The sequence below is a fragment of the Ambystoma mexicanum genome, chromosome 14 (assembly GCF_040938575.1).
Source record: "Ambystoma mexicanum isolate Mex_15411 chromosome 14, UKY_AmexF1_1, whole genome shotgun sequence".
Lineage (NCBI taxonomy): Eukaryota > Metazoa > Chordata > Amphibia > Caudata > Ambystomatidae > Ambystoma > Ambystoma mexicanum.
Genome location: NC_090940.1, coordinates 84,183,122 through 84,211,110, shown reverse-complemented (window position 1 = coordinate 84,211,110; position 27,989 = coordinate 84,183,122). Strand labels below are relative to the sequence as shown.

The 27,989-nt window shown below is 46.9% G+C and overlaps 1 protein-coding gene across 2 annotated transcripts in view; it reads left to right on the top strand.

Moving 5' to 3' along the window:
- The window catches only part of ARHGAP11A (Rho GTPase activating protein 11A), a 350,081-nt gene extending 322,927 nt beyond the window's left edge, over window positions 1-27,154 (top strand). For both annotated transcript variants that reach the window (XM_069638559.1, XM_069638560.1), the window contains one exon: window positions 23,563-27,154. In XM_069638559.1, coding sequence (XP_069494660.1) covers window positions 23,563-25,154 — 1,592 coding nt within the window. In that variant the 3' untranslated portion in view covers window positions 25,155-27,154. The remainder of the gene's footprint in view (window positions 1-23,562) is intronic.
- The last annotated feature ends 835 nt before the right edge of the window (window positions 27,155-27,989 follow it).

Sequence of the window (27,989 nt, the reverse complement as noted above, 5' to 3'; positions counted from 1 at the left end):
ACATCACTCTCTCAGGTAACATTTGTCTGCGGGCACATGTTGCCATTTCTCTCTACCGGACTCCATTACTAAAACTACTTGGTTTTTGCCTGATGCAATGACATCTGAAGGCACTGGTGGGCCACTTGGCCTTTCCACCCACACCTTTGCACCCGGTACCATACTGTCTGAAGAGCCAAAACCACGATCCCCACGGGTAGTTAACACTGTAGGAGGCTCCCCCTTCTTAATCATGGACAACTTAACAGGAATGATAATCAATTGGGCCACCCGATCACCCTTGTGGATCGGTAACAATTGGTCCCCACTATTCATCAGGATGACTTTGATCTCGCCTTGGTAATCGGCATCAATTACCCCTCCCAACACTTGAACTCCCTTCAATGCTAGGCCAGATCTAGGGGCAATCCATCCCATATGCTCGATAGTCTCCCGATAGGGAGCTAAAGAACCCAGGGTAATTTCCCTGTACAATAGGGTTTCTCTGACTGAATTGGGTTGAATCTGTAAAGTAGGAGTCATTAGCCTCATCAAAGGAGTTTCAAGCTCATTCACAGGCCTATTGTTTAGTACTTGCACCGCATCACACACACGATCATGCCAGCCTGCCAAATTGCCATCTCCAGATTTGCGCAGCTGTTCTTTCAACAACGCATTCATTCGTTCAATCAGCCCTGAAGCGGCGGGGTAATAAGGCACATGGTAAAGCCACTCAATGCTCTTTTCCTGACAATACTCCTGTATTAGTTTGCCTTTGAAATGTGACCCATTGTCACTTTGAATCTGCAAAGGCACACCGTAATGTAATATGATCTGATCTAACAACCTGATGGTGTTCAGTTGTGTTGCACGCTTGCACGCCAAAACCATCATTTCTGATGTTTGTTAATCTGCTTAGAATCACATGCTGTGCATAGTCCGACATCCAGTGGTCACTGCGGAGTATTGCATTTTGTTTTTCGTAGTCGAAAAGGGGACGTCGACAAGGCGTGTCTAACACTACCCCTATAGTGACGTGCGTTGTACCCACAATCCCTCACGCGTCGAGGTCCCTCAGATTGACCGATATAATCAATCTCCCAAATTTGACCTGGTAGTTTTCCTCTTCGCAATGTACCGCGAACAATCTGAGGGATAGGTCTATGCTGTTGGTGTTGGCACACTGGACATTGCAAAATGATAGTTTTCACTACCTCTAAAGGAATACTGATTCCTCGAGCTTGTGCCCACCTGATGGTAGCCTTTTCTCCAAGGTGCCCACATTTCTGGGGAGCCCACTTGGCCAAACCCTCCAAATCGTCTTCCTGAGCTTCCGCATCCACAGATGAAATCTTGGTGTGTTCGTCTGCAACAGAATTAAACCAACGTTGTAATGAGTCTGTGGCACAATGCGCGTCCACATGATACAGAGTGACTTCACTTTGAGATGACGTTTCTGCAATATCTTGCCACAGTTCTTTTCCCCACAACTCTTTTGAATGAATCTTCAACCCATTCTTTTGCCAGGTTGGCAACCACACCGCCAATCCATTCGCCACTGACCATGAATCTGTGTACACATGACATCGACCAGGGATCTCTTGTTTCAATGCTTGGTAAACTGCGTTAAGCTCTGCAAACTGACTGCTCTTCCCTTTCCCTGACGTTGTCAACATCTTTTTTGTCTTGGGATTGTACGACACTGCTTTCCAGTATCGCTCAGTTCCCACATATCGGGGTGAACCAGGCATGCTCTGTTTGCTCCACGGTCAAATCGCTGTAAGGTACTGCCCATTTCACGGGAGACTCGCGTTTTTCAGGCACTTCCGGTGGTATGTAATCTGAGGGTGGTATGTTGGCTACTTGCTCATGTAATTTCGCAACTCCACCCTTCCCTGATTTGGCTCTGTCTTGAATGTACGATTTCCATTTAATTATGCTGGCTTCTTGAGCATGTCCTATTCTATGCGTTTTAGGAGAGCTCAGTACCCATTGCATGATTGGTATTTCTGGCCTCATCAATACATCATGGCCCACCGTCATTTGCTCGGTATCAACAAGGGCCCAATAACATGCCAGCAACTGCTTCTCAAACAGAGAGTATGAGTTACCAGCATCGGGCAACTTACGACTCCAAAACCCCAATGGCACACTTTTCCTGTCCTGTTTCTGCCACACACTCCAGTTAGCATAATTGTCTTGTACAGACACATTCAATTCCACTTCGCCTTCCTTCAATGGCCATAAATCAATCACCTGCTGCACGATGTCTTTCGCCAACTCAAATGCTTTCTGCTGCTCTCCCCCCCCCCCCACTGAAACTCATATTTCTTGCATGTCACTTTGTAGAGGGGGGCCAATATCTGCCCTAAATGGGGAATGTGCGGTCTCCAAAACCCAAACAGCCCTATAAACTGTTGAGCTTGCTTTTTGTTCATTGGAGTGGTGAATTCAAGTATTTTCTGTCAGGCTTTTGGCACCATTTCTCGATGCCCATGATGCCACTGAATCCCTAGGAATATCACTGTTTCAGCTGGGCATTGAATTTTATGTGGGTTAATCTCCCACCCTTCTTCAATCCTTCCATTATGACATTTAACTGACTTTGCACACTGTGCTCATCCTTGCCCTGAATCAAAATATCAATGTAGTGAGAGATTTGTATGTAAGGTTTACACGGTATCTTGTCTAAGTGCTCTGCCACCAGCCGGTGACAGATAGTCGGGCTATGTATGTACCCCATAGGTAACCTTGTAAAGGTGTACTGACGCCCGCTCCAAGAAAATGCAAACTGCTCTCGACACTCTTCAGCAATTGGCACAGAGAAAAATGCATTGGCTAAATCGATCACTGCATACCAAGTCCCCTCAAACTTGTGGACATTCTCATAATGGCATCTGGGACCACGGGCACTAAGGGAGGAGTGTGTTTATTCAACTCGCGGTAATCCACAGTCATCCTCCATGACCCATCCCCCATGACCCATCCCCCCTTTTTAATAGGCCAGAGAGGATTGTTCCATGCTGTGGTGATAGGGCGTAACACACCTGCCTCCACATACTCTTTGATGGTGTCTGAAATTTCCTTGTGCCCCCCAGGAATGCGGTATTGCTTCATTGCTACCCGCTTGGTTGCCACAGGCACTTGCACTGGGGCATCTTCAATTTGCCTACGGTAATGGGTGTACAGGTCAATGCACTCACCCCAAACTGGTACGTTTTACCTCCAAGTCCCAAAGTCAACCCTTCCAGAATGTCAAAGCCAAATATATATTCAGGTATCGGGACAATCAACACTTGGTATTTCTGCCTATTCAAATTGCCTATTTTCATCTCCACTTTCGTTTGTAACCCCCCCCCCCCCCCCCCCCCCAAGACCTGTAATAGTAAATTGTTTGCCTTTAAATCGTGATGGATTGCCATGAATCAGAGAGGCCTCTGCCCCGGTGTCTATCAATGCTCGCACCCCTTGCGTATTTCCTGACCCCCATAAAATCTTAACATGAACATGGGGCCGCCTATCAACTTTTATGCGAGAAGACGCTGCCGGAGCTTGGCCGTAGCCCTAGTCAAATTTAGAATGAGTGTGACTTGACTCTGCCTCTAGCATTGCACTCACCACTTTCCTCAAATCAGCATATGTTGGCTGGTACGGGGAAGGTGTCCCCATAGACCCTTCTTCTTCCTCAGGAGGAGCGGAAGGTGAGGTGTCACCCTGTGGCTTGGTCACTACCTGTTTGTTAACCTGTTTATAGCGCTCTTTGGCTGCAAGTCCTCTTTTTTTGTATAATTCATACATTACTCTGGTTTCAATGCCATCAATTTCTTCTTGTGGCACACCGTCTTTTAACAAAGCCAAAAACATGTCCTTTCTGGACACTCGGGAGTCATTACTATCTTGCCTCCTGCCTTCAGTCTTCTCTCACTACCCCCTTCTCTCTCCCGTGGCTTGTCATCACTCTTGTCCCACTCCCCTAAATCTGCCAGTTGCCGAATGGCATCCACTACCTCATCAGTGGGTTTGCCCGTCATACCTACAAGCAAAGTCATAATGACACTTTTGTATGCGGGTGGCGCAGTTCTAATCACCATGTTTCGAGTTGAAACTGAGAGCGGCACGGCCCCCATGTGTCCTGGAGCATCTACATGAATTGCCTCTTTCATAGCATGCTCTCTGACCTTTTGAATTGCCTCTTTCAAAGTATACCATTTTGTTTCTTCACTAGGCCAATCTGTGGTAATGGGGTATGGGATGCTAGGTGCAACAAAGACACCTGTGCATCGTGACCATTGTCATCAGGGGGCGGCCCTTCCCTTAAGACCTCCTGTACATTGGTGTCAGTTGACAAGGGTAGAAAACGCTGTGAGTCCGTGGAATCTACCAACAACCCTGCAGCGCCCCCATCTAGCAACCTCACCATCCATGTCAATAAAGGTTCCCCTGATTTTTGCCGCAAACGGGTAATAATTTTCCCAACCTCCTGCTGGGTGTAATCCTCCAGCGTGGTAAAATCCACCACTCCGCCTGCAGGATTCTGCAGGTGGGGTCCGGCTCGCCGTCTTCTAACTGGCTTAGCCGCCACTGTTTTCTGCTTCATATCCATTTAGGGGTCGGACTCATCTGCGGAACTACTCTATAGACTGGTTGAATCAAAAATATCACCATCCCACTTATCCGGGTCCCAGTCCACACCGGCGGTAGCGATTACAGCTGCCACCTTTCTTTTGTTGACCCCCCCCCCTGTCTTTTCCTATACTTATACTGGGCTACTCTGACTGCTGCCCTCTCGGCCACAGCCTATGTGTCAGCCTTATCTTTAAAAAGTTTCATTTGAATCTGCTGCATTAACGCAGTCTGCCTTTATGCAGCCAACTCTTTCTAATCGCAAAACCTCATTTTTCATTTCCAAATTCCTTTGATGTATTTTCCTATAAGCATGCAAAAGAACCCAACCTCGCCTACCTAATGCAGCGCATTCTCTGCCACGTTCCACTGTAACTTGTTGCAAGCACACCATTACATCAGACGGATCAGCATCTCCCAATCCCGGATCCCATGTTTCACTTAGCCCTGCGCCACATGCCCACGCCTGGGCCAATTTATCATATGGACTCTTAGTCCAGCCTGGAATGATAACATCAGAACATTCACTGCCAGTGGTAACGCTCTTTTTCCTGAACAAATTACTCATTATTGCAAACAAAAGAATACCTCTTTATCTATATATTTTTTTTTCTTTCCACACTGCAATCACTCCCACAAGCACGCATACACAGACAAAAGGAAAGAAAAAACAGCTTAACACAGTTCAACACTCACTGCCAAATTACTTTCGCTTGCAAGGTAACCGAAGCCTATCTACGTTCAAACAGATTCTTGAATATTTGGAACAATTCATCACAAATATCCTGTTCGTGACGCCAAAATGTATGGCTCTTCCAGAGTGCACAGACAGTCATAAATCACCAGTGCAATTACAGAGCCAATACTTTGAACGCAGGAAGACACAATAACTTGCAACCAAACACTATTGGAAAATAATGAGCACTTATACGGCTATTTATTCAAAGCTTAGAAGCAACCAGTGATAACATAGAAATAAATCACAGAAGAAACAAAGAATTCAAAAGAAAATTCATCACCGTGAGCGTAACTGGATTCCTCATCTCGCCAGAAGCTGCTGGAAGACCCCGATAACAGCCAGGCCGAGAGCACAACAGCCCACAGGTAGGCCGGACGGAAGCGCCCCCCCCTCCGGCTGAAGTCTCACCTCACCGCTCAGGGGTTCTGCATATATGCACCCTTCAAAAGGGGTGGCGATTTCTCGAACCTTCTTGCAATGCACTTGCGCATTGATGAGCCGCCGTTGGTTGCCAGCTAGGTCAACCGACAGTAACCTCAAGGAGCAAAGTGCCTCCCTCCTCTAAAAACAAGCACCACGGAAAACAGTCCCATAGCTCATAACACGACATAACAAAGTTAGCTTTGCCAACAGAAATGTCCTTGACTGCATACCAGGTTTGGAAAGCAGGTTTTCTTCAGCATCATGAATCTAGCTCTTAGCAAAATGAGTGCAGCTTTTCACTGCGGCATGAAGTAAATATCCATCATGGCTCAGAACGCTCCCAGAATGCACTGCGCACCAGAGCCATGTTTTAGCTCAAGCATAACACCCTTCTCGACGATTTGTGGGAGGAGGGCTTGGCCCTCTTTAAGAACCCTTGCACAGCCTCGGCCACGTGAGATCAGTTGGAGAAGTAGTAACGGGTGCCAGAATCCGCACCCATGTGCCTGAGGTTACAAGCATCGCCGGATTCGGTGGTTTTGGCGGCTGTGAGGAAACGGTCAGCTAACCAGTCCTCGTCTTAAATCCCTTTGGACAGCGAGGGAAAGAAGGGACGCCATGGGAAGAAAGGGTTCTACACGGCAGCATCCAACATCAAAGCAGCGAACAAACTGGCGTTCCTAGCCAGGTACGACAGGGAGCTGTGGTACAAGCTGGGTCTGATTTTGGATTTCTGCAACATGGGGTCTGGCATAGATTCACATGCTCATGAATATTCCCCGTGGGGCTGGGAATCCTCTGTTAAAAAAAAAAAGTTTCACTTGCACTTACAAACTGTCTTTCTCCTATGAACCAATCACTGAGCTGTGGGTCATACTGCCCCCAGCCAATGACTGCCCTCTCCTTAAGCCCCTCCTCTGGCAGCCACCTTCAGATTTTTACTGCACGTTCAAGTGTTGGGAGTCCTCATGTTTTGCTCCCGAGTTTTTCTACGTTTTTGTGCTTTTTTCTTTAAGTTCCTATTTTTGTCAATTAGAGCCTCTGTGCTCTTCGTTTCTTCAACCGGCAAATGGGGATCCATTGTCAGCGTCTTTCTGCACCCTTCAAGGGCATGCATAGTCTTCATCAAAGATTCCAGAAGGCCATCTGGTCTACACCGCACGCCGGACCATGTCTGAGGAAAAGGACAGAGGGGACTGGCCGGTCCAAGGAGCGGGCTTCCAAGTGCTTTGAGGGAACTCCATCTGTGGGGGCCCAGGACGCGGCCAAGTACTGCGAGTTCATTTCAGTTGGTTGCAGCGCAAGCGGGGCACGCTCCTCTTCACCATCTACCTCTATCTCAAGTAATCGCTCCAGCTCCTCCTCGAAGAGGAAATGGGCTTACCTGGGAAAGCTGCGGGAATAGCCGGAGAAGACCAAGGCGCAGGGTAATGTGTCCGACCTGCTCGTGAAGGCCCAGGTGGTCCAGCAGAAGTCAACCTCTATGATCAAGCTGGTGGCTGCCTCCCTCTCAAAGGCAAAAGGGGCTGTCTCGGTCCAGGAGACACTGGAGGCGCCCAGCTTGGCCCTCCATCCAAGGCCGGGCGCTTCGGCCAAACTGGTGGAGAAAACACCAAAGAGGATGCCAGCTCTGAGGCAGAGGCCGACCCCTCAGGATGTGAAAAAGGGAGGGGCGTGGAGGACTCTAGTGTGCTCCAGGGCACAGATATTTCTTCTTGGGATGAAGAGGACCTGTTATCCGTTCACACGGTCCCAGAGGACGTGGAGAACGACTACAGCGGAAATGTTGGGGGGTGGAGCACGATGACAGCTGGAATGCTGCAGATGACAAAGCGGTGGTCGCTGGGCCCAGCAGGCCTACCCCCCCTGACACCTCCCAAGGACCCATAGCTGGACATCCTTTCGACTCTCCACATGCTGGTGTCTGTGATACAGAAGAGGGTGCCAATGGCACACCCAGCGTGGGCCCCTGTGGCCCCAGCACCTCTGGTGAAGAAGAGGCACCCTACGCCGCCTCATCAACCACTGCACAAGCCCCCCCTCCTCTTCCCAGGGGGACGGACACAGCAAAGTGCCCCTGCCACCAAGGGCTTTTCCCCGCCGCCGAAGTGGGATCGTTGCACTCCATGGACGCCAGCGCGTCTGAGCTCTTCCAGCTGATGCCAGAAGAGACCAAGAAGGAAGGTTTCCTTTATCAACACCGGGAGGCCAAGAGGAAGACCATTCTGGCAGTGCCCCCTCCTGGATGATGTTTGGGATGAGTGCCTGGTGCTGATGAGGAACCCCACCTCGGCTCTGACAAAAAGACATGCTGGAGAAGTACTGGGTGCTAGAGTTGGCAACCAAGTGCCTGCGGTCACAGCCCTCACCAGACTCTGTGGTTTTGGCACCTGCGATGAAGAAATCATCAAATCCATCAGCCTCTGTACCTTCGGATAGCGAGGGGAAGAAGTTGGACACCGTGGTTAGAAAGGTGATGTACTCAGCGGCGAATGCGCTTGTGACCCTGACCAGATACGACAGGGAGCTATGGTATGAGAAGGCCCCGCTGCTGGAATTCCTCCCAGACACGCGGGTCGAGGTGCTGGAGATCCTCCAAGAGGGTGAGGTGGAATCAGACCATGCCATCACTGTGGCACTGGACATCGCGGACACTGGTTGCCGACAGATGAGGAACAGTGTCTGGCTCCTTTCAGCAGGAAGTTCCGACGAGGGTCCTGGATATGTTTGACGACAATCTCTTTGGGAATGCAGATGACCTATCTTTGCAGGCCATCAAGACCTGACATGGAGACAGCCCGTGCCGTGGACACGCTTCAGCAACATTTTCCTCTTTCCTTTCGTGCCTCAGGAGGCAAATCCAGAAGATTGTCGAAGGATTTCCACGGTCATCCTTGTACCGCCAACCTTCTGTTCCATGACCTAGGAGGCCTACCGGGGGTCATTCCAAGGCGTTCAGAGGTGGCCGCCGTTGTCTTCGCTCACAAGGTGGCACGCAGTCTCTGAAGCAGGATTGAACCGGCCAGGAGGTCTGGCCCCCACCCATACACCCCTGTGGGAGGCAAGCTGTTGGGCTTAGCAAGTTGGAAAAGATCTCCACCGACTGATAGGTGCTTGATGCGATTGCCCACGGAACTCTAGAATTCCAGCAGAAGTGTCCCCGGATACCGCTGGTGGCCCGGCAGGAGCAGCACATCCCACAACTCCTGCAGGAAGTATGGTCCATGTTGAGAAATGGGGCGATAGAGCTGGGCCCAAAGCGTCTCTGGAGTCTACTCCAAATACTTCTTAAAAAAAAAAAAGACCGGAGGCTGGAGGCCCATTCTCGATCTGCGACGTCTCAACAGGTACCTAAAGTACCAGAAATTCAGGATGGTCACGTTGCAGCACATACTCGGCCAACTGGTGGAAGGAGACTTCCTGATGTCGCTGGATCTGGAGGGCGCATACTTCCACTTCCCCATTCATGAGAAGCATCGGAAGGTCCTTCGCTTAGTCGTACAGGAAAAGCACTACCAATTCAAGGCCCTCCCCTTCGGACTGAAGTCGGCGCCCAGGGTGTTTTCAAAGTGTCTGGCACCAGTGGCGGCCCATCTATGTCTGCATGGGATACACGTCTACCCGTACCTTGACGGCTGGCTCATCCGGTCAGGTCAAGGGAAATTGCTGTTGAACACATGGACAGGACCGTCCGGCTGCTGACGGATCTGGGGTTCAGTGAACTAGCCAAAGTCTTGCTTGATTCCATCACAGAACACACTGTTCCTGGGGTACAGGCTCAACAGTCTTCTGCCAGGCAGCTCCCTCGGAGGAGAGAATAGTGGCCATACTGGGCAAGGTGCAGTGGCTGTTGGCACTGAAGACTACCACGAACCATCAAGTCGCTGCTTAGCATGTGTGATGGGGAAACAGTGGCGGCCAGCATTGCGGGGGAAAACCGCAGTGAAGAGGACAAGCCAACTGTCCCACAAGATACCAAAATACTAAGTATAAAAGTCAAAAGTGGAAAAACTACATATCCCAGAATGCCCCACCAGCCAACTACTAGGCATAGTAGAAGGGACACGAGTGAACAAAGACCCGATCTACATATCGCAGAATGCCCCAGCCGATGCATGTTCAACATAAAAGCCTGAAAAGGGGTAAAGAAATGAGATGGGGAAGACGAAAAACCACGTTTCCATATAAGGAGGACCGCTTGCAGGCAGGAGTTAAAAATAAGCCCAACTATGCGAGGGTTAAGCAGGGAGGAGGAGAATTAGCCTCAGGGGTGGGAAACGCATGGCTGGGAACACCCGATGTTAATTGCTGGGGAGGAGGGTCACGGGAGTTAAAAACAGGTGAAAACAACTCAACTGGTCTCTCGCCTTGCAGGAGTGGAAGGAGGCTGACGGAGCGAACTCGGACTGGTATGAGGCCAGTTCCCCATATCGGTGGGCATATTAGAAGGAAAAGAAAAACACACCGAAGTGCCCCATACCTGGCTTGCAGACCGATTGCTCAGCGGATGAAGGCTCCTGAGTAAAAGGAGATTCCAGTGTGAAAACAGACACCGGACGTTTGTTTGTTTAAGTGATTCCAAGCCCGAGGCCAGCAAGGAACGGCTGCATCCTGGAGAGCCGTCATCAGCAAGCCGGGGAAAGGTTATGAAACAAGCACTGGAGTAGAAGGGCGTGCGGAGAAAACGCTCTAATCCAGTACGAAGTACGCTTGGCTTCAAGGTTTTCCATCCATATTATTAAGGTGCGAATTGCATTTTTTTTTTTTTAAGGAAAGGCTGCATTCCAAAGGTGGTGCTGCGGATGCTTCCCTCCTTCATGCCAAAGGTTCCGTCACAATTCCACCTTGATGAACCTTTGGTGTTGCCAGTGTTTTTTCTAGCACCTTCGTCGCCGGCTGAAAGGACTTTGCCCTCACTGGATGTGTGTGCTCTGAATTTCTCTGAAGAGTTTCCGGAACACGTCTCAACTTTTCTTGAACTTTGGTCCTGTGAACCATGGGAAAGCTTTTTCCAAGGCTTCCATTTCCAGGTGGCTCTCCGGCTGTATCACACTGCCACCGGTTGGCAAATCGACCGTTCAAGAGCCCATTTCACCAGAGCGATCGCTGCAACGACGGCGTTCGTGTCTGGTGTGCCCCTGCTGGACATCTTCAGGACTACTGTGTGGAGGGCTACTCGCACCTTCGCAAGATTGTACTGCGTTGACAGGGATTCCAGAGAAGAGTCGAGGGTCAGCCAAGCAGTGCTACTCAACCTGTTCGCTTGAAGGTGAGCCTGTTCTGGAGGTAAGAGTGTTGCTTCTGTTGAGCCTTGCCACCTCCCGTGGTTGTGTAATGATGTTCTGCTAAGTATTCTTTATTCATGAGCATGTGAATCCATGCCAGACCCCATGATGGAGAAGGAACAAGTTACTTACCTGTAACTGTTGTTCTCCAGCATGGGTCTGGCATGGATTTGCATGTGAACCCTCCCTCCGGCCCCACTGCGGCTCTTCTTGGTCATACTGCCACTTTACGTGCTACCAAATCTGACGATGGCTGTCAGAGAAGGGGCTTGGGGAGAGGGCAGTCATTGGCTGGGGGCAGTATGACCGAGAGCTCAGTGATTGGTTTATAGGAGAAAGACCGTTTGTAAATGAAACTGTTTCTTTTACAGAGGATTCCCGGGGAATATTCACGAGCATGTGAATCGATGCCAGACTTGTGAAAGAGAACAACAGTTACAGGTAAGTAACTTGTTCCTTATTATATACATAGGACCAAAGAAAAACATTTACACTTGTAGTTTATCAAAATTGCTTTGTTAGATACACAAGGCAAAGGTAAATCTTTAGATGAGCAAGTACTATTTCAAAGCTAATAAACACAATAGAAACCCAATGCGATACTAAAGGTGAGTAAACCACAATGTAAAGACTTACTGATGAATGAAATTCACAGGTAGGTATTATAACTCAAAATATTCTGTTATAGAAATAAAAATGATTAACACCAACAACAGGTAAGCACTTTCAAGACTTGTATTACTTTACAGAGGCATTAAGGCTTTAGCAGTCCATCCCTGTCTAGGTGCGAGTTCTTCCAAGTTAGATTTGAGGGAAAGCAGATAAAACAAAGAAGCAGAAAAGGCCAAGTTCCAAAGGATTCTTCAGTAGAAGTATCAAGCTTTAGTTCAGAAAGGTTTCAGGGACCTCGAGGAAAGGCTCCCTGTACGCGCACAAGCCTTAGGTCTGTGGGAACGTGTATGGGCGAACACCCAACACCGGAATCGGCACTCCAGCAACAAAGGAGCGAATGAAAGACTCTAGGAAAGTATTACCCTGAGCCCCACAATACCGGAGGAGGGATGTAGTTTCAGCTGAACGCCTTCATGATGCAGCAGCGGGGGACCCGGTCGCCGGTTCCTTGGTCGTGACTAAAGGAGGGACTTGAAGGGATTTCGCAGCAGCAGCTGAGAGAGCGCCCAGCAACTGATTATTTGTGCTCTTACGCAGGCTTGTTTTGGTGTCTTTTCAGATTCCAATGCAGAACGGTTATGCGAAAGATACACATCGCTTGCTCGGTCTTGCACTCTGTGCAGGGACTTTGAAGAGAGAGGGGGGGGTCTTGCCTCTGGAGATTCAGGAGTCCAACAAAGTTTCAGGAGAGTTTGTACGGGATACGATGGTGCACTACACTCAGGCTTAAGGACCCAGGGTATTGGCAATTTGCAGCCCAGGAAGGTCGTTTTAGGACTGATTATGCCCACCAGTCCAAGGGAGGAAGTTGTCCTCTTCAGAACTTCCCTTTCGATTTGAAAACTGGGTCAGGAGAGCAGTGGTACTTCAGCCTTTTTCGGTTGCTGGAAGGGGCTGAAGGTGTCTCTGGTTGTCTACGATTCTTTTGTTCAAGTGTTAGACTTGCTTTTTGTCTCAAGATCTTCAGCTTTTATTCAGGAACCCGGTCAATCAACAGTAATGCAGTATTCAAATTTTGGAGTTCATGGGGTGTGGCTGTCCTTTTAGGATGCCAGCCTCCCACTTGAAACTGGTTCCAGGCAGGCATCCCAGGAGACTAAACAGCAGAGTTTCGGGTTCCGCCCCTGCTTTCTGCAAATGATTTCCGCCAAAGACAAAATTCAAGCCACGACCTCCCCCCACACAGGACGCTAGGACCAAGAAAGGACAAGTACACAAGAAATGGCAAAAAGAAAAGCGTCACCATTTTCGGGCAATGGTGACCCTTCTGTGTATTCCTGTTGTTGTGAACACAGCCAGGGTGGTAACAATGCACAAATCGGTAGAACACGTCCACTGCCACAAGCCATTCAGGTATGCTTGTCACTGTAACAGAAATGTTACAGGAGCAGTGAGAAAGGGAGGCTATAGTAATTATTATAATGTATTTCTTTTATAGCACTATACACCCATAGCGCCGAGCGTGGTGTGTGTGCGCTGATCTCTCAAAAGAAAAAGGATAAGAGTATTTCCTTATCTTCAGGAACGGTAGTTCTCCCAAGGAAAACAAAAGAGAATACAAAGGAAAGCCAAACGTGCTCCCAGTAACTCTGCACAAAAGGTGCTGTGTGCTGCAAAAGTGAATCACAGATGCCTTAAAGTATGGAGGAAAGCAGGACTCCATAAAATAAAGTAAAAACATTATGAAAGAGTACCATAGTCTGAGCATAATAAAAATAAATGGGGCGGGGGGGGGGGGGGGAGTTCCCCTCATTCAGGAGAACAGACATAAAGATCCAGGAGTACAGCTAAAAAGTGCTGGGGGGTCTCACAGGTAGAGGGGATTTAGCATAAATATGGAAAATGTGCCTAACAGTCTATATAACTCAAGGTGCATTTAGCAGCGTTGTCATATGTAATGGCTCAACACAAGGTGTCTTGGAGAATCCTAGTAATCAAAGCATTAATGGAAGTGGTTAAACCCATTTGGTCACCTGTAGAACATCCACCTGCAGGCTGGGATTTAAACATTGTGTTAAGCAAACTTATGGGTCAAAACCAAATATGATGCCTCACGGAACCACTATTGAATCTTAGTTATTCTGAAAACAGGATGAAAGGCCACATGGGAGGAAAAAGTAGAGGCTCAGTGTGGGTTAGTCGTATATCAACCTCAATTTGGTATCAAAAATCTTTATTAATACTTGTTTTCTTTAAAATTAGACATACATATATATCACAAATATAAATACAATTCTACGTAATTAAACACTTCATTACATTTTGCATAAAAAAAGAGTGCATGTGTCACAAGACCAACAAATCTAATGTATAACTGCACCCTTGTTCAGTGCAAGCGATTTTCTTGTGCAAATGTTAGGAACTGGTGAAACCAACAACCTTGGTCTATTATCCTATTAAATATATCGATGGGAGGAGCTTGATTTTTACTAAAATGAAATAATTCTACTAGAAGAGACACCATACAAGTAATGTCCAACTATTGGTGTTTTGGGAGGATACTATCAACCAGGAAATTCCTCCTTGATGACATTGACAAACAACCCTCTATTATAGTTTTGACGCTGTGCTGTCTAGAAACCCTTTCCTGGGTACTGACGCCCGTCTTCTTCAGGACTTGTATAGAGAACAAAAATGTTCTTCTCATGAAGTGGCTTGAGATATTTTACTAATTTCTGTTCACCTCAGCCTTGGGCCGGGTCCATATTTTTTTTAGTCCACTGTCCGCATGTCAGAAGCGGTCCTAGCTTAAACTTCTTCGCACTTGGTGCTTGATTCCATATACTGTTCTGCATTCATCTTGCTGGAGTTCCAAGACGGTATGACCGCTGTCTCGCTTCAATTCAATTTTGAAATGGATTCCTGCTGACCGCCGTCTTCTGCGTTAATAAACATCTATTCATGGTGGTTCGGTATCAGTTCTTTCAGAAAGTTTTACACAGTGTCTTTGGAAATCGCAATGTAGCTGTACCCAGAGTGAAAAACCTATGGGGCCACCTTTTTGAGTCTATGAAGAAGGGCTCTATAAAACACCTAACAAAGTCTGGTTTCGTATTGCCAACAGAAGGATAAGTGAGTTACAGGCAGTGTCAGAACCATTTGTTTCGAGTGGATTGTGTCCTCCAACGTATTCCTCATCTTAGATGTATTCCATCCAGCTTTGCTGCTCTTCGGAAATTTTTTCGGCAGAGGGCGCCGTGCGTCGATGTCGAGTTGATGGTCCCTCGAAGGCTTCCGTTGAGGGTGACGTCATCGGGTGTATAAGTAGCACGTGCGGCGCCCGTTGGCCTCAGTTCCGTTTTTCCGCAGTTCGCTACTTCGGACATTCGGCGCGCCTCGAGTTCTGTGAAGAAATATATAATATACAAAGAAGAAAATATGTCCTCGTCATCGACGCCGACCACGACCCCGAGATCGGGATTCAAAAAGTGCAAGTCGTGCGGCTCAAAAATGTCGATCACGGACCCACACCATGAGTGTTTGTGGTGCCTCTGAGAAGGCCACGACATAGAGGCCTGTTCGAAGTGTCAGGCGATGACGGGGAAGGCCTTGCGAGAAAGGAGAGGAAAGCTACAGGTAGGTCAAAAAGATCGAAAAGCCTCCTGTGTCGATTCGAGACCCCATGAGGGGAAATCTCCTCGACGCGAAAGGCATCGATCTAGATCCCGAAGCGATTCTCATCGCTCGTCTTCGTCCAAAAAATCGAAGAAGCTACGCCACAGGTCTCCCTCCACCTCGTCGTCAGACGAGTCTCCGAAAAGGATGAAATGCCCCACGAAACATTCGTCTTCCGAAGAGTGGGAAGCATTCAGGGTCAAAATGATGGAGGTGTTTGAGAAGGCGAAGCCTCAGTCTGCGCCTTCTTCGGAAGCCGGCTGGGAGCGTCATCGTTCTGACACTCGCGCGCCCTCGAGCCCGGGTGATTCGAAAAAGGAAGGATAGGGAACTTTCCAGGACGCCGAGCGAAAAAGGCCCGAGTCGACCGCTCGAGGTCACCGACGCCGTCCGAGACCTATCACACCTCGAAGGGAAAATCGTCGAAGACTGCCTCGACGCCCTCGAAGCAGACCCTGTCGACGACCACTATGTTGTCGATGCCTTTGTCGACGCCGAAACCCTCTGCGCCAAAGACTCCAGCCAAGCCAGGGAAGCCAGAAAAAGAGTAGGAGAAGGTTACAAAACATGTAATTTCCTCAGAGCCTGGTACTACACCTCTTCCTCCTCCTCTCCCATAGGTTTTCAAGCCTCTCCCTAGGAAGAAGTTTTTCAAATCCATGACCTCAATTTTTGAGGAACAGGAGAGGTCTGATGAGGAAAATGTACCTTTTGGGTTGGAATATGGCACCCCAAATGTCCCAGAATGCTTGATCTCAGAGGAAAGCAAAATGAGGGATTTGGTGGAGTCTTTACACAATGCAAGTGGCATTGACATTTCTCCTGAGAATGACTTTGGTAGACCAGATCCAGAAGAGCATGCCAGTCCATCTTACCGTTAGTTAATGACCAAGGTGGTAGATTACTTGGGATGGGCTAAACCACCAGCCCAATTCGTCCAAGATGATTTAACAGACATATACATATTGGACCATGGTCCCACTGAAGACCCAGTACTACCTTTTCATGTAGCCTTGCAAAACGGGGTGGCCAAGAATTGGGGAAACTCCGGATTCTATTCCTCCGGTAAATAAGTCCCTTGCTTCAAAATACCGCCCAGCCAGTAGCGATCCCGGCTATCTGTCAAAACATCCAACTCCCGAGAGTCTGGTCATACATGCAGCCACAGCTTCCAACAAACTTGCGTATCCGCCTATCCCTCCAGACAGGGACGATAAGCGTCTGGATGGTTGGGCACGGAAGGTATTTTCAGCCGGGAGCATGGCATTAAAATCTGCCAACTCCACATGTGCCTTGGCAAAATTTTCGTACACTGTGGGAGTGCATCGCAATGGCGGCAGAGCACATACCAGAAGGGGAAGAAAGGGAAGGGTTCCTAGCCATCGTTAGAGATGGAAAGGAAGCCATGCAGGAATCCCTTCAATCTGGATTGGACACTGCGGATAGTGTAAGCAGGTCCATGGGCACTAGCACGGTAATGCACAGATTTGCGTGGTTACGGAAGTCGGGTTTTGCACCGGACATACAGAACCGCCTTGTGAACATGCCTTTTGACGTGTCTCACCTTTTTAGCAACAAGGCTGACAAGAGCCTTGAGAGGTTGCAGACCTCAAAAGCAGCTGCCAAATCTTTAGGAGCTGCTATTAGGCAACCTCAGCCTTTTCGTGCGCAAGGGCAGTCATGGAGGGGACGATCCTATCGTTAATGCACCTCATATGGAAAGGCGAGAGGAATGGCCAGTCTAAGGGGGCCAGAAAAAGGCCACTCGCGGTGGACGAGGAAAAGACGAGGAAAAGGTGCTAAACCAGCTCCAGCTGCAGCCTCTCTGCCATCAGCGGCTGCAACATCCGCCACAAAACCACTTTGAGGACTCACAAAACACATGTAGGAGGCAGGCTGTCACAGCATCTGCAAGAATGGCGAGCCATTACTTCAGATGTTTGGGCTCTAGAAATAATAGCCCAAGGCTACTGCCTTCCCTTTCTAAAGCAACCTCAAAGCAATCCACCAGGGAGACACCCGTTGAAGTCTTCAAACCCGCTCCTACAGCAGGAAGTTTTAACCCTGCTGGAGAATGGTGCTATAGAACCAGTACCTGCAGCGGAGAGGAACAAGGGATGGTACTCCCCGTATTTTTTGATCCCCAAAAAGGACGGAGGACTGAGACCCATCTTGAACTTAAGAAACTTGAACAAGTTCCTCAGGAAGGACAAGTTCAAGATGGTTACCCTTTCTCAGATCCTTCAGGCCCTTCAACTTCAGGACTGGTTGGTTTCATTGGACCTCCAGGATGCTTATTTTCATGTGCCGATTCATCTCAAACACATAAAATACCTGAGGTTCGTAGTTGGCGACTCACACTATCAGTTTCGAGTCCTGCCATTCGGGTTGACCTCTGCCCGGAGGTTCTTCACGAAGTTAATGGTAGTGGTGGCAGCGCACATCAGGAGAGGGGGGATTCATGTCTACCCCTACCTGGACGATTGGTTGATCAGAGCGCGTTCTGCCGAGCAAGCACTGGATCATCTGAAAGTCACCTGCCACTTCCTCCACAAACTGGGCTTCTCCCTCAATTTCAAGAAGTCACAGATGACACCTTCCCAACAGCTTTAGTATATAGGAGCTGTATTAGACACATCCTTGGGAAAGAGCTCGCCTCCCAAGGCGAGGGCTCAAGACATTCTTCAGATGGTTTCCAAATTCCAAAATGCCCAAAATCTCCAGGCTTATGACTTTTTAAGGTTGCTCGGCCTCATGGCATCCTGCATCTACCTGGTGCCAGAGGCACGCTTGAGGATGAGATCCCTTCAATGGGCTCTAAAGACTCAGTGGTCCCAGTTCTCGGGTCAAATGACGGATCTTCTTCAGATTCCGAACAAGGTCAGACAAGATCTTCTATGGTGGACCTGTACAGAGAACCTCCTAAAAGGAGAACCTTTTTGGCAACCATGGCCGGAGATCACAGCAGTGACAGACGCCTCACTCCTGGGGTGGGGAGCTCATGCCAACGATTTGACAATCAACGGTCGTTGGTCTCCATCGGAGTCCAAACTGCAAATCAACCTTTTAGAGCTGAGGGCAATCTGACTAGCGCTGAAGGCCTTCCTGCCATCTGTCAGGGGAAAGCATGTCCTGATAATGACAGACAACACAGTGGCCATGCACTACCTAAACAAAAGAGGAGGCGTGGGGTCACTACCTCTGTGCAGAGAGGCAATGCAGCTCTGGTATTGGGCGATTCAGGAGGGAATCTCTTTAACAGCAATTTATCTTGCCGGGGAAGAGAATATGACGGTAGATGCTCTGAGCAGGCAGAGCACGGTGTCCCATAAATGGGAACTGGCTCAGGAAGTCATTCAAGAGATCTTCGCTCTTTTGGGAACCCCTCAGGTAGACCTATTCACAACCACTACCAACCGAAAATGCGAAAGGTATTGCTCAAGGGAATTTCCCCCGAGAGGAGCCCTGAGGGACGCGTTCGTGGTGGAGTGGAATTTCCCACTATTGTACGCGTTCCCTCCGATTCCCGTTATTCCTCAGGTCATCAGGAGGCTGAGACACTTTGGGAACCACATGATCCTAATTGCCCCGGATTGGGCCAGGAGAACGTGGTACCCGGACCTCCTAGATATGTCCATCTGTCCTCCAGTACGTCTTCCTCAGAGAGAACCATCTCTCTCAAATGGAAGGTCAGGTTCTCCATCCAGAGGTCAAAACACTCAACCTTCATGCTTGGTATCTGAAAGGCTGAGCTACAGGGATTGGAACCTTCCAGATGTTATGGAGGTGTTGCTTTCGGCAAGAAGGCCAGCAACAAAGTCTCTATACTGTTGCCGTTGGAAAACGTTTTGCAACTGGTGCAGAGAAAAGAATGTCGATCCTTTTCTATGTTCTATTCCGGAAGTACCATCTTTCCTTCTGACCCCAGCACATAGAGGTCTAAATATCGGAACAATTAAAGGTTACCTTGCGGCGCTTTCCATTTTCAAGCGCTCATCGGAAGAATGCTCCTAGAAAATAGTTTTACCCACATTCTATCCTCCACCTCATCCTTCTAAGGAGGAGGAAAGGTTACACAGACTGGATCCAAAAAGAGCTTTAAGCTTTTACATCTCTAGACTTTCTAGACTTGGAGTGGACAACCAGTTGTTTATAGGCTACACAGGAAGGAAACTGGGTCAATCGGTAACAAAACAGACAATTTCACGCTGGATCGTACTTTGCATTCAGAATGCTACTGACTAGCACAAAAAGACACACCAGAAGGTTAAGGGCTCATTCCACCAGAGGCATCGCCTCTTCCACGGCCCTTCAAAGAGGTGTTCCAATAAGGTCCATTTGCGAAGCAGCAACTTGTTCTTCACTAACACACCTTCTCAAAATTCTATAACCTGGATGCTTCCCAGTCTAGGGAGCTTACTTTTGGAAAAGCAGTGCTTTATTCTGCCATCTAAAAGCATTGGGGGGGGGTGGGGGGGAATCTAACCCCTCCAGAGAAAGTATGCAAAATACTGCTTTGGGAGTCTATCTAAAATGAGGAATACGTTGGAGGACAAAATCCACTTGAAGAACCAGTTACTTACCAACTGGTAACGTTCTTTCGATTGGATGTTCCTCCAACGTATTCCTCATCGCCCCCAACCTACCCCTCTGTAGATTTTTCCGGGTTATTGCCATCTCAAATCTCGCAAGGGTGATACCGGTCTGCCGGCACAATCTACACAGTACAAGATCACAGGCAAAAAAAGGGGGAAAAACAGAACTGAGGCCAACGGGCGCCGCGCGTGCTACTTAAACACCCTATGACGTCGCCCTCGACGGAGGCCTTCGAGGGACCATCGACTCGACGACATCGGCGCCCTCTGCCGAAAATTTTTCCGAAGAGCAGCAAAGCTGGATGGAATACATCTAAAATGAGGAATACGTTGGAGGAACATCCAATCGAAAGAACGTTACCAGTTGGTAAGTAACTTGTTCATCTATACACAAGATCAAAGTTGGTTGGACGCATCCTATATTTTCACCAAAATACATTTCAAAGTCCAATGTCAGTCCATAAAATGGTAGACTTTTGTCCAAATTCCACAAAACTGGGTCAAAGGGCACTTCATACACTAGATGTAAGAAGAGCGGTCATGTACTGCTTTCATAGAACAGACGTTACGGAAATGTGTCCAATTCTTTGTTTCAATGGCAGCATGGGGAGAAGGAGACCCAGTCACTTTGGATTTTCGGGTGCATACAACAGTGTTGCACGTTGTCCAATAAAACTTTTCCTTTTAAACCAAAACACACAATTTAGAGGAGCAACGCTCGCTTTCATTGCTAATGAACCATTGGAAGTGATTTGTAAAGTAGCTACATGGAGCTCCATGTAGACTTTCACACAGCATTATTGTGCAGATACTTGAGCACTGGCAAATTCACAAATGGGAAAAACTGTTTTAAACCCTTTTATTTGTATATGTCCCATTGAGCTCCCCCACCACCATCTTTGGGTACTCTATACATAGCATGTGAACCTAAGCAGATTCACACTCAGATTATTTTCCCTGCAATTGTTGTTTTGTGTCTTGTATCTGAGAATATTGACGAGTGAAGGAACATGGGTACATGTAGGTTAGTGTTGGAGGAAAGCCCGATGGAAAAGAGATGGAATACTGTGCACCAACCACTGGATGTCACCCTGTGCAAAGAAGGATTCTAAGCAGATACAAGCCACAGACTATTGCAAGGTGAGTAATGTTTGTCATATTTGCCCTGTAAAGATTCCTGCAGATGTGAACCTTGTTAAATCATCTTAATGCAGGAACTTATCAAGAATTACATCCCAATATGTAAGTAAGCGAGCCTCTTGCAATTTGAAATCCAAGACAAAGGACATGTATTGAGATGCCCACATATGTGGGCACTTTATCCTCACTGGATAAAGCATAGTAATGCATACAGAGGTGTCTCTCACGCACATCCATGTTTTTTGGGCAGGGGCTGGGGTTTGGGCAGAGTTACTCTGCAATGCACCCAGAAGTTCCATCAAGCCAGACTGGTCGCTCACTTTTACTTGCCGTAGACTGGTCTTTCTAAACCTTTTCAAAGTGGAAAGGCATCCCAAGTAGTAACCATGGAGCCCCGTTTAGTTTTCTTTTTTTTTTTTTTCGTTGAACGAGATGGATAGTTTCTCGATTTCAGGGGAGTTTGGGAAGAGCATGGCAATCTGTCGCTCAAGAATTCCTTTGCCAGTCTGCAATATATTTTGTCATAGGTTTTGGTTTTGCTAGACAAGAAAAAGGATCAGAGCGATTTGACTTTTAAAAAAATAATAATAATTTAATTCAAAAGCCGCCTGTTTTTGATATAAAAAGGAAGACACATGGTCTGTAATAAGGGCATGCCGGCTGATTAATTGTACTATGCTGGCTAGGCTACCAGGACCATAACATAAAGGTTCCCTGTTTTTAGATGTAGGGATACCACAGAACCACACTAATCAATGGAACCAACCCAACATAATCTAGGCTTGTTCCTTTTGGTCATCTGGTTGCAATGTTTCCGTAACACTCGGTGTGGTTCATGTGTGTGGGCCTGTTCCCTCAGCATGGTATTGATTTGCAGCCTTTCACAACACTGTTTGCCACATAGGTCTGTTCTCTTGAGGTGTGGGAGTACCTGCGTTTTGTCCTCATCTAGTATGTTCTGTTGTTGTGCCCTCTACTGATGGTGTGGAGCAGCGTTTGTGTGTAGGATGTTGGTGATTGTTTCCAAGGGTGGACTTGCTTTGTGTGGACTCCATTTAAGTTATTGCTTTACGGGTGTCTGTCATTTAATGTATTTGCAGAATGTTTAAGGTGTTACAATGTGCCTGTGAATTGGTTGTGCAGGCTCACTGCTGGATGTGTTTTTACCTTTTGGAACAAGATGTGAAGGTGGGGAGAGGGAGATGGATGGGCTTGTACAGGGAAGGATTGGGTGAGTGGCGTGGTAGGTTTGCTGCTTTGAGATGTAAGGATGAGAGGTATTGGTCGGATGTGAGGGAGTGGCTTGGGGTGGGCTGGGGTGGTGTGCAGTTGGTTGGCAATGTGGTTGTAGGTGGTGTGGCCACTCTTGGGTAAAACTGGGGTAACCTTTAACAATTTGAACCCTTTGCAAAGCTCCTTGACCACCTTTGTTGGAGTAGATGTTTGCCATATGAACCCTTCTAGTTGTGCCTTCAGATTAAATTGCAATAAAATTCATTACAATGCAAATAAGCTATTGAGATTTAAGATCACACGTTCCCCTGATTTTTACTTTCACCTCATCCAAAAGGCTTGTGATCTACGGCAGAAGAAATTCTATACATCAGACCACGCTTAAGATGAATGAAGATAGTGTAGTGTAGCTCTGCCCTTTAGGTTTTTTAAGAAGCCTCTTTTCACTTCTTCTTGACTCCCACCTGAAAAGCAGAGCCACCAGTCCATTATTCCGAAGATCAGTCATTTGTCTACACCTTTGCGTTTTTGTTCCTGGCAGACGAGTGCGATATTAACCTTCAGATACTGAGCAATTCTTCTATGAAATTGAGAAAATGACACCAATGAATAAGCACACTTTCCACTTGTGCGCTTCTGCTTGCAATGCCGACCACCTCCAAATGTTGGTGCTACCCTGTGTGTGAACTCTTCAATACTTTTCGGACTTGTGGGTTGTGCTCTTGGTGTTACTCATTTTGATTATTTTAAGCCATATAAAGTACTACTTTTGTGGTTTTTCTAATTCGGGAATGATCTACTTGCATTTAGCAAAAATCTCTATCATGTCGTATTGAATTGCAATTTTGATCAAGGCCATGTTTCCTTAAGGGTGGATTTCATGGTTTATAGAATTAAGTGACAAATGTGTGTCATATGCCGGTGTGCACCTTTAAAATGTCATCTTTATGACCTGCAGATTCCCAGACATTTGTCTGAAAACTATTGTTGGCTGTAATTCAAAATGCACGCTTGGTTTCATAGGTGATTGAGAAAATCAGAATCCTGTTGAGATTAATTTAAATATGTTTTGGTTGTGACATGTTTGTAGGTTTGTGGTGTCCTTTATTTGGTGTTAAGGCACATGTGGTTTTGAAGTATATGGTGTGTGTACCACAATATTCAATAACACATGCTGATCTTGAAGTAATTTTATGTCACCAAAAATGTTGATGGATACTGTTGCTGATTGAATAACTGAACTTTGTTTTTGTTTAAGGTATGAAAATCATCAGTAAATCGGAAGAAAATTTGCTAACGCCAAAATGTTCAGAAGGTACCAAACACCGAATGTCCTGGACAGGACCTGGCCAGTCAGACCAGCCAATTAGCGAACATGAGGGCACCCCGCTAATGGGTTACCTCAATCCAACAAATGTTAATACAGAGTCTGTACTGGTTGCAGGGAAGCCCCCTGCTATCCCTTCTGAGTTGAGACCAGTACCTGCAAGCTGTAAACTGGACCCATCTCCAATCAATTCCCCATTTAGTGGGGAGGAAAAGCACATGACTGAAAAGACCTTGCTCATGATTAAAAAGGCCTTTTCAGAGTCTGGGAGTGATCTTCAGCGTTTGATTGTGTGCTCCCAGTCTTCCTTAGACTCTGAAGAAACGCAGAAAGGGACCATGACTGCAACAAGGGTTGGGATGGATTCTGATATTTCGACAGCCATTCTGCAAATTACTGGGTTAAGTGATCATTGCATTAAGGAAGTCCACCTAAAATCATGCATTTCTCATCAGGAAGAGGACTCCACAAGTAATTTGAAGGACAATGGTTCTTCTGCGAATGTAAATACTGGTCCTGAGATGCAAAAATGTGAAGGGGACAAACGATCCGACTATATGGTTTTAATGAGGGACACTGAAAAACTACCAAGTACTGCTTCTGTCCTCGAATACTCAGAAAAGCAATGTGAGGATAAAATGATCAAAGAGGCATATTTACCAAAGGCTGAAGTTTTCAATGATGTAGACCAAGGGTTGACCATGTGTACAGCAGAGAGAAATGGTGAGGTATCCAGTGTTTCTTCTTTAGAACAGTCTATAGAGACTGGGCAAAATCTTGAGTCTAAGGGTCCATACCCGGAAGAACTGTGTCCAGTAACATCAGTTTCCAGTGACACCCAACCTTCAGTGATTTCTAGACCTGTAAGAGTTTCAGATCACATACAACGGTTCAACAAACTCTCCTTGAATGATCCTGGCTCTAAGAAGGTGAAGTCTCCAATCCTCTTCGAACGCACCCCTGTTCGTCAGTCCGTTCGCCGAATCAACTCCCTTTCAGAGATGAAAAAGCAGACATCTTCCAGCACATTGGTGAAATGTGCAACAATGGTTGCACCTTTGCATAAATCGACAAGTCTTGACCGGAATTTCTTCTCCCGTGTGGAAGAGTTGGCAAAGAATTCTGCTCCACCAAAGCCCACTCCTGTGGTTTTGAGAGTGCGACAAACACCTTCTTCCGTTGTTAAAAGAAGTGCAGTTCTTCTTGAGGAATCGAATACCCAAGTTTCCTCCCTTTCAAGGACTGACATTTTGTTGAGAAATCGTCAAGTGACTGACCAAAAGAGTGCTACCAACCAATCCAAATCTGTCTTAGAAGATGTAACAAATCATGATACATCGAAGGTAGTGAGAAGAGATACTTTAGAAAAGAGAACCCGGGCATGCACTGCTGTCACAGCTACCCCAGACATTGGCTTGGCTCGTAAACTTTCAGGGAAAGAAAAAGGCCGGTACAGAGGTTCGCCAAAGAATCCGATTGCCAAGGCTCAATTGCTTCCGACTTCACGGCCTCTTGAATTATGAGCAAATTGTTTCTCATTTGGTCTCACCTTCAGTGCTTTGCCCAAGTGTGTGCTGTATGGGCAGAATATGTTCACGTTAGTTTACAGACAATCGAATGGTCCAGAAATGAACGGTACAAAAATAAAGCTATGGTTGACCATCCGAAATCTATGACAAATTAAATGACCAATTTGACTTGAATATTTAATCGGTGTTGACTGATTGTATATTGATCAGCGGTTATGAAGTTTCACTGTGCTTGAACAAGCATTTCCCCATGCACTATGTCTTTAGACACAAATTTTCTTTTCAGTGAGCACTGTATCTATTCGGTTCTGTAAAAGCTGGCAGGTGTATACTGAGGCGATATGCTCCGAAGTGGCAGGCACACCCTGTAGTTAATGGCGCACCACTGAGGTTTAAGGGCCTGAGCGAACCGAGCGTCCCTTAACAAGTGTGGCAGGCTTTTTTTCCCCACAGGGTCGGCCCATCCACCGAGGGGTATATCACAATTGGCACCTGTGTAGTATGCTACGTGGGTGCTAATGTACACGTTGCAAGTTTGTTGCAGGCTATGCTCTGTGAGATGTCTTGAACAGTTACGTGAGTGGAGGGAGGTTGTAAGTTGTCCCATTTGCACACTGATGTTCAAGGGGAATTTCTGTGAGATGCTTGTATTAGGTTTCTACTTTTGATTGAATTATTAACACATACTGTTTGGCACAATTAGATTGAGTTCTAGATCAGGTTGGCCAGTGACACTCTGTGCATTTCATGGCTTCTGTGAAACCTATTGACACAGCTTGCATGTTTCCATAGCTTCATGTGTCGCAGCATGCATATCGCTCAGTGGCATGATCATCACCTCCCTGTTGTGGATTAAACAATGGGGGCTGGGGGGAGACACTTAAACTGTGAACCGGACATTTTAAGCTGGTATTAGAAGTCTTTGGGTCCTAGCCAACAAGTTATTTTCAAAGACCTTAACGTACGTCTCCCCCTACCCCATGATTGAATGCCACTCACTACTGGAAGATTGGCTGGTGGAGCGCCCCTGCATCCAATGCTTTGCAGTTGGTGCTGTTGCTTGTGACACGAAATACTTAATTGCAACTGGCTCAAGCAAACATTCCTGATCTGGAACGCCTTCTTGAAATGGAGAACCTACATAATACTGTATCTGAAAGCAAAATGTTTTATCCAGGGCATGCATGGCCATCTTGCTACTTCAGCAGCCGGCTTGATGTAGGATTGCTAGGTGTCTTAATTGCGAGGCTGGGTTTTATTTTACCATTTGAGACTGAATTTAAAACAAAAGGCCATTGCTGTTTTGGCACAACCAATGTTTACACTTTTTTGTACTTCTGAACTGTTGCTTAAACACTTTTTGTGCGATTGTAATGACATTTTGAAATAGTCTTAAATAATTCTTATTTGTGATTGCATACCTCTGTGATGCTGCATTTTATTTCAGACTGCATGTTTGCTGCAAGGAATTTTAGGATTTCTTTGTGTAAATATTTAATATTTATTCCCAAGTGATTCTTGCAAAGGTTTTTTTCTACAGATGACAGTAGTTGTGAGTTTTATCGTAAGTGGTGATTGAATCAATATTGTGGTGGGGTGGTTAATGTGAAACCCTGTTACGCTCTTATGCAAATGGCCCACTGAGCTTTCAATTCTTCTAGTGGCTATGGCAGCTTTGGCCTGTCTTACGATTTCAGGCCATCTGTCCAATTGTTTTTTTTTGGTCTGGATGCTTTGTATCTAAATGTGTATATCTTTTCATTGTACATTGTTTTTCCTTCATTTTTGTTCCGGTGAGGCTGATTATTGGTGTGGGGTTTGATCTGTATGTGACGAAATGGGACGTAGGACTGATCTATCATGTGTAGTAGCACAGCAGCGTTCTAGTTGGCTTCATTGCCTTGACTGAATCAGTGGAGCGCTTTCATGACTTTAAACGTTTATCCTCATCATGTAAACCCATTTCAAATCTGCAAATAAAAGGCTGTACTGGGGTCCTAATAGTCTGCGTTTTCTGTTATGCCACTACTTTAAAGAAATCTTAGTAAGGTTTCCGCATTGTGCTGAATTCAATGATTGACCATGCTTATTTTGTACAGTGTATATGGGGATATTCTTTGCAGATTGGGAGGCATAGCCATTTGTGTGCAGATGGGCTCTGGCAAGTACTGCACAGGTGGACGCAATGCATTAGTACATCTGCAGCATCCTGCATCCTTGCCTTCCTGAAGCATAATCCCTAGACTGCTATCCGTCCTCCTTTTGCATCACAATGAGACGTGTTTGCAATCTACCTTCTCTTTCATAAACTCCTGGCAAACAAAGACTGCAATCTTCTAGTGCTGTGGAACATCATCTCACATCTTGTTATAATAATGCCCACTCTTGTAATTGAGGTTGGACATGATTGGCTATGGAACGTTGAACTTAAAAACCACCACAGATGGTCAGTCATGGTTTAAGATTAGTTGAGAGCTGTTTCTGCCTCTTCACTCCCTCCATTCTTTACTCAGCTGCTCTCGTTAGCCAACTTTTGACACATCAATCCTACCTTCATCCTCCTCGCTGCCCTCTTCCCAGTTTTCCTGCTCCATTCTTTCCAAATAATCCCTGTTTACCTCCATCCTTCACTTGCTGCTACCATTGCATTTGCCTGAGCCGAAACCTGTGCCTCCGTCCTATCCCTCCTGACTTGATTGATCTATCCTCCTTGTCTGACCTCATAATCGTCCCCTACCTCTCCCAGCCCTGATAATCATGATCTGGGGAAAAGTAGGCGTGTAGCCAGCAACTCTGATGGAGGTGTGATGTGTGGTTCAGGGATAGTGG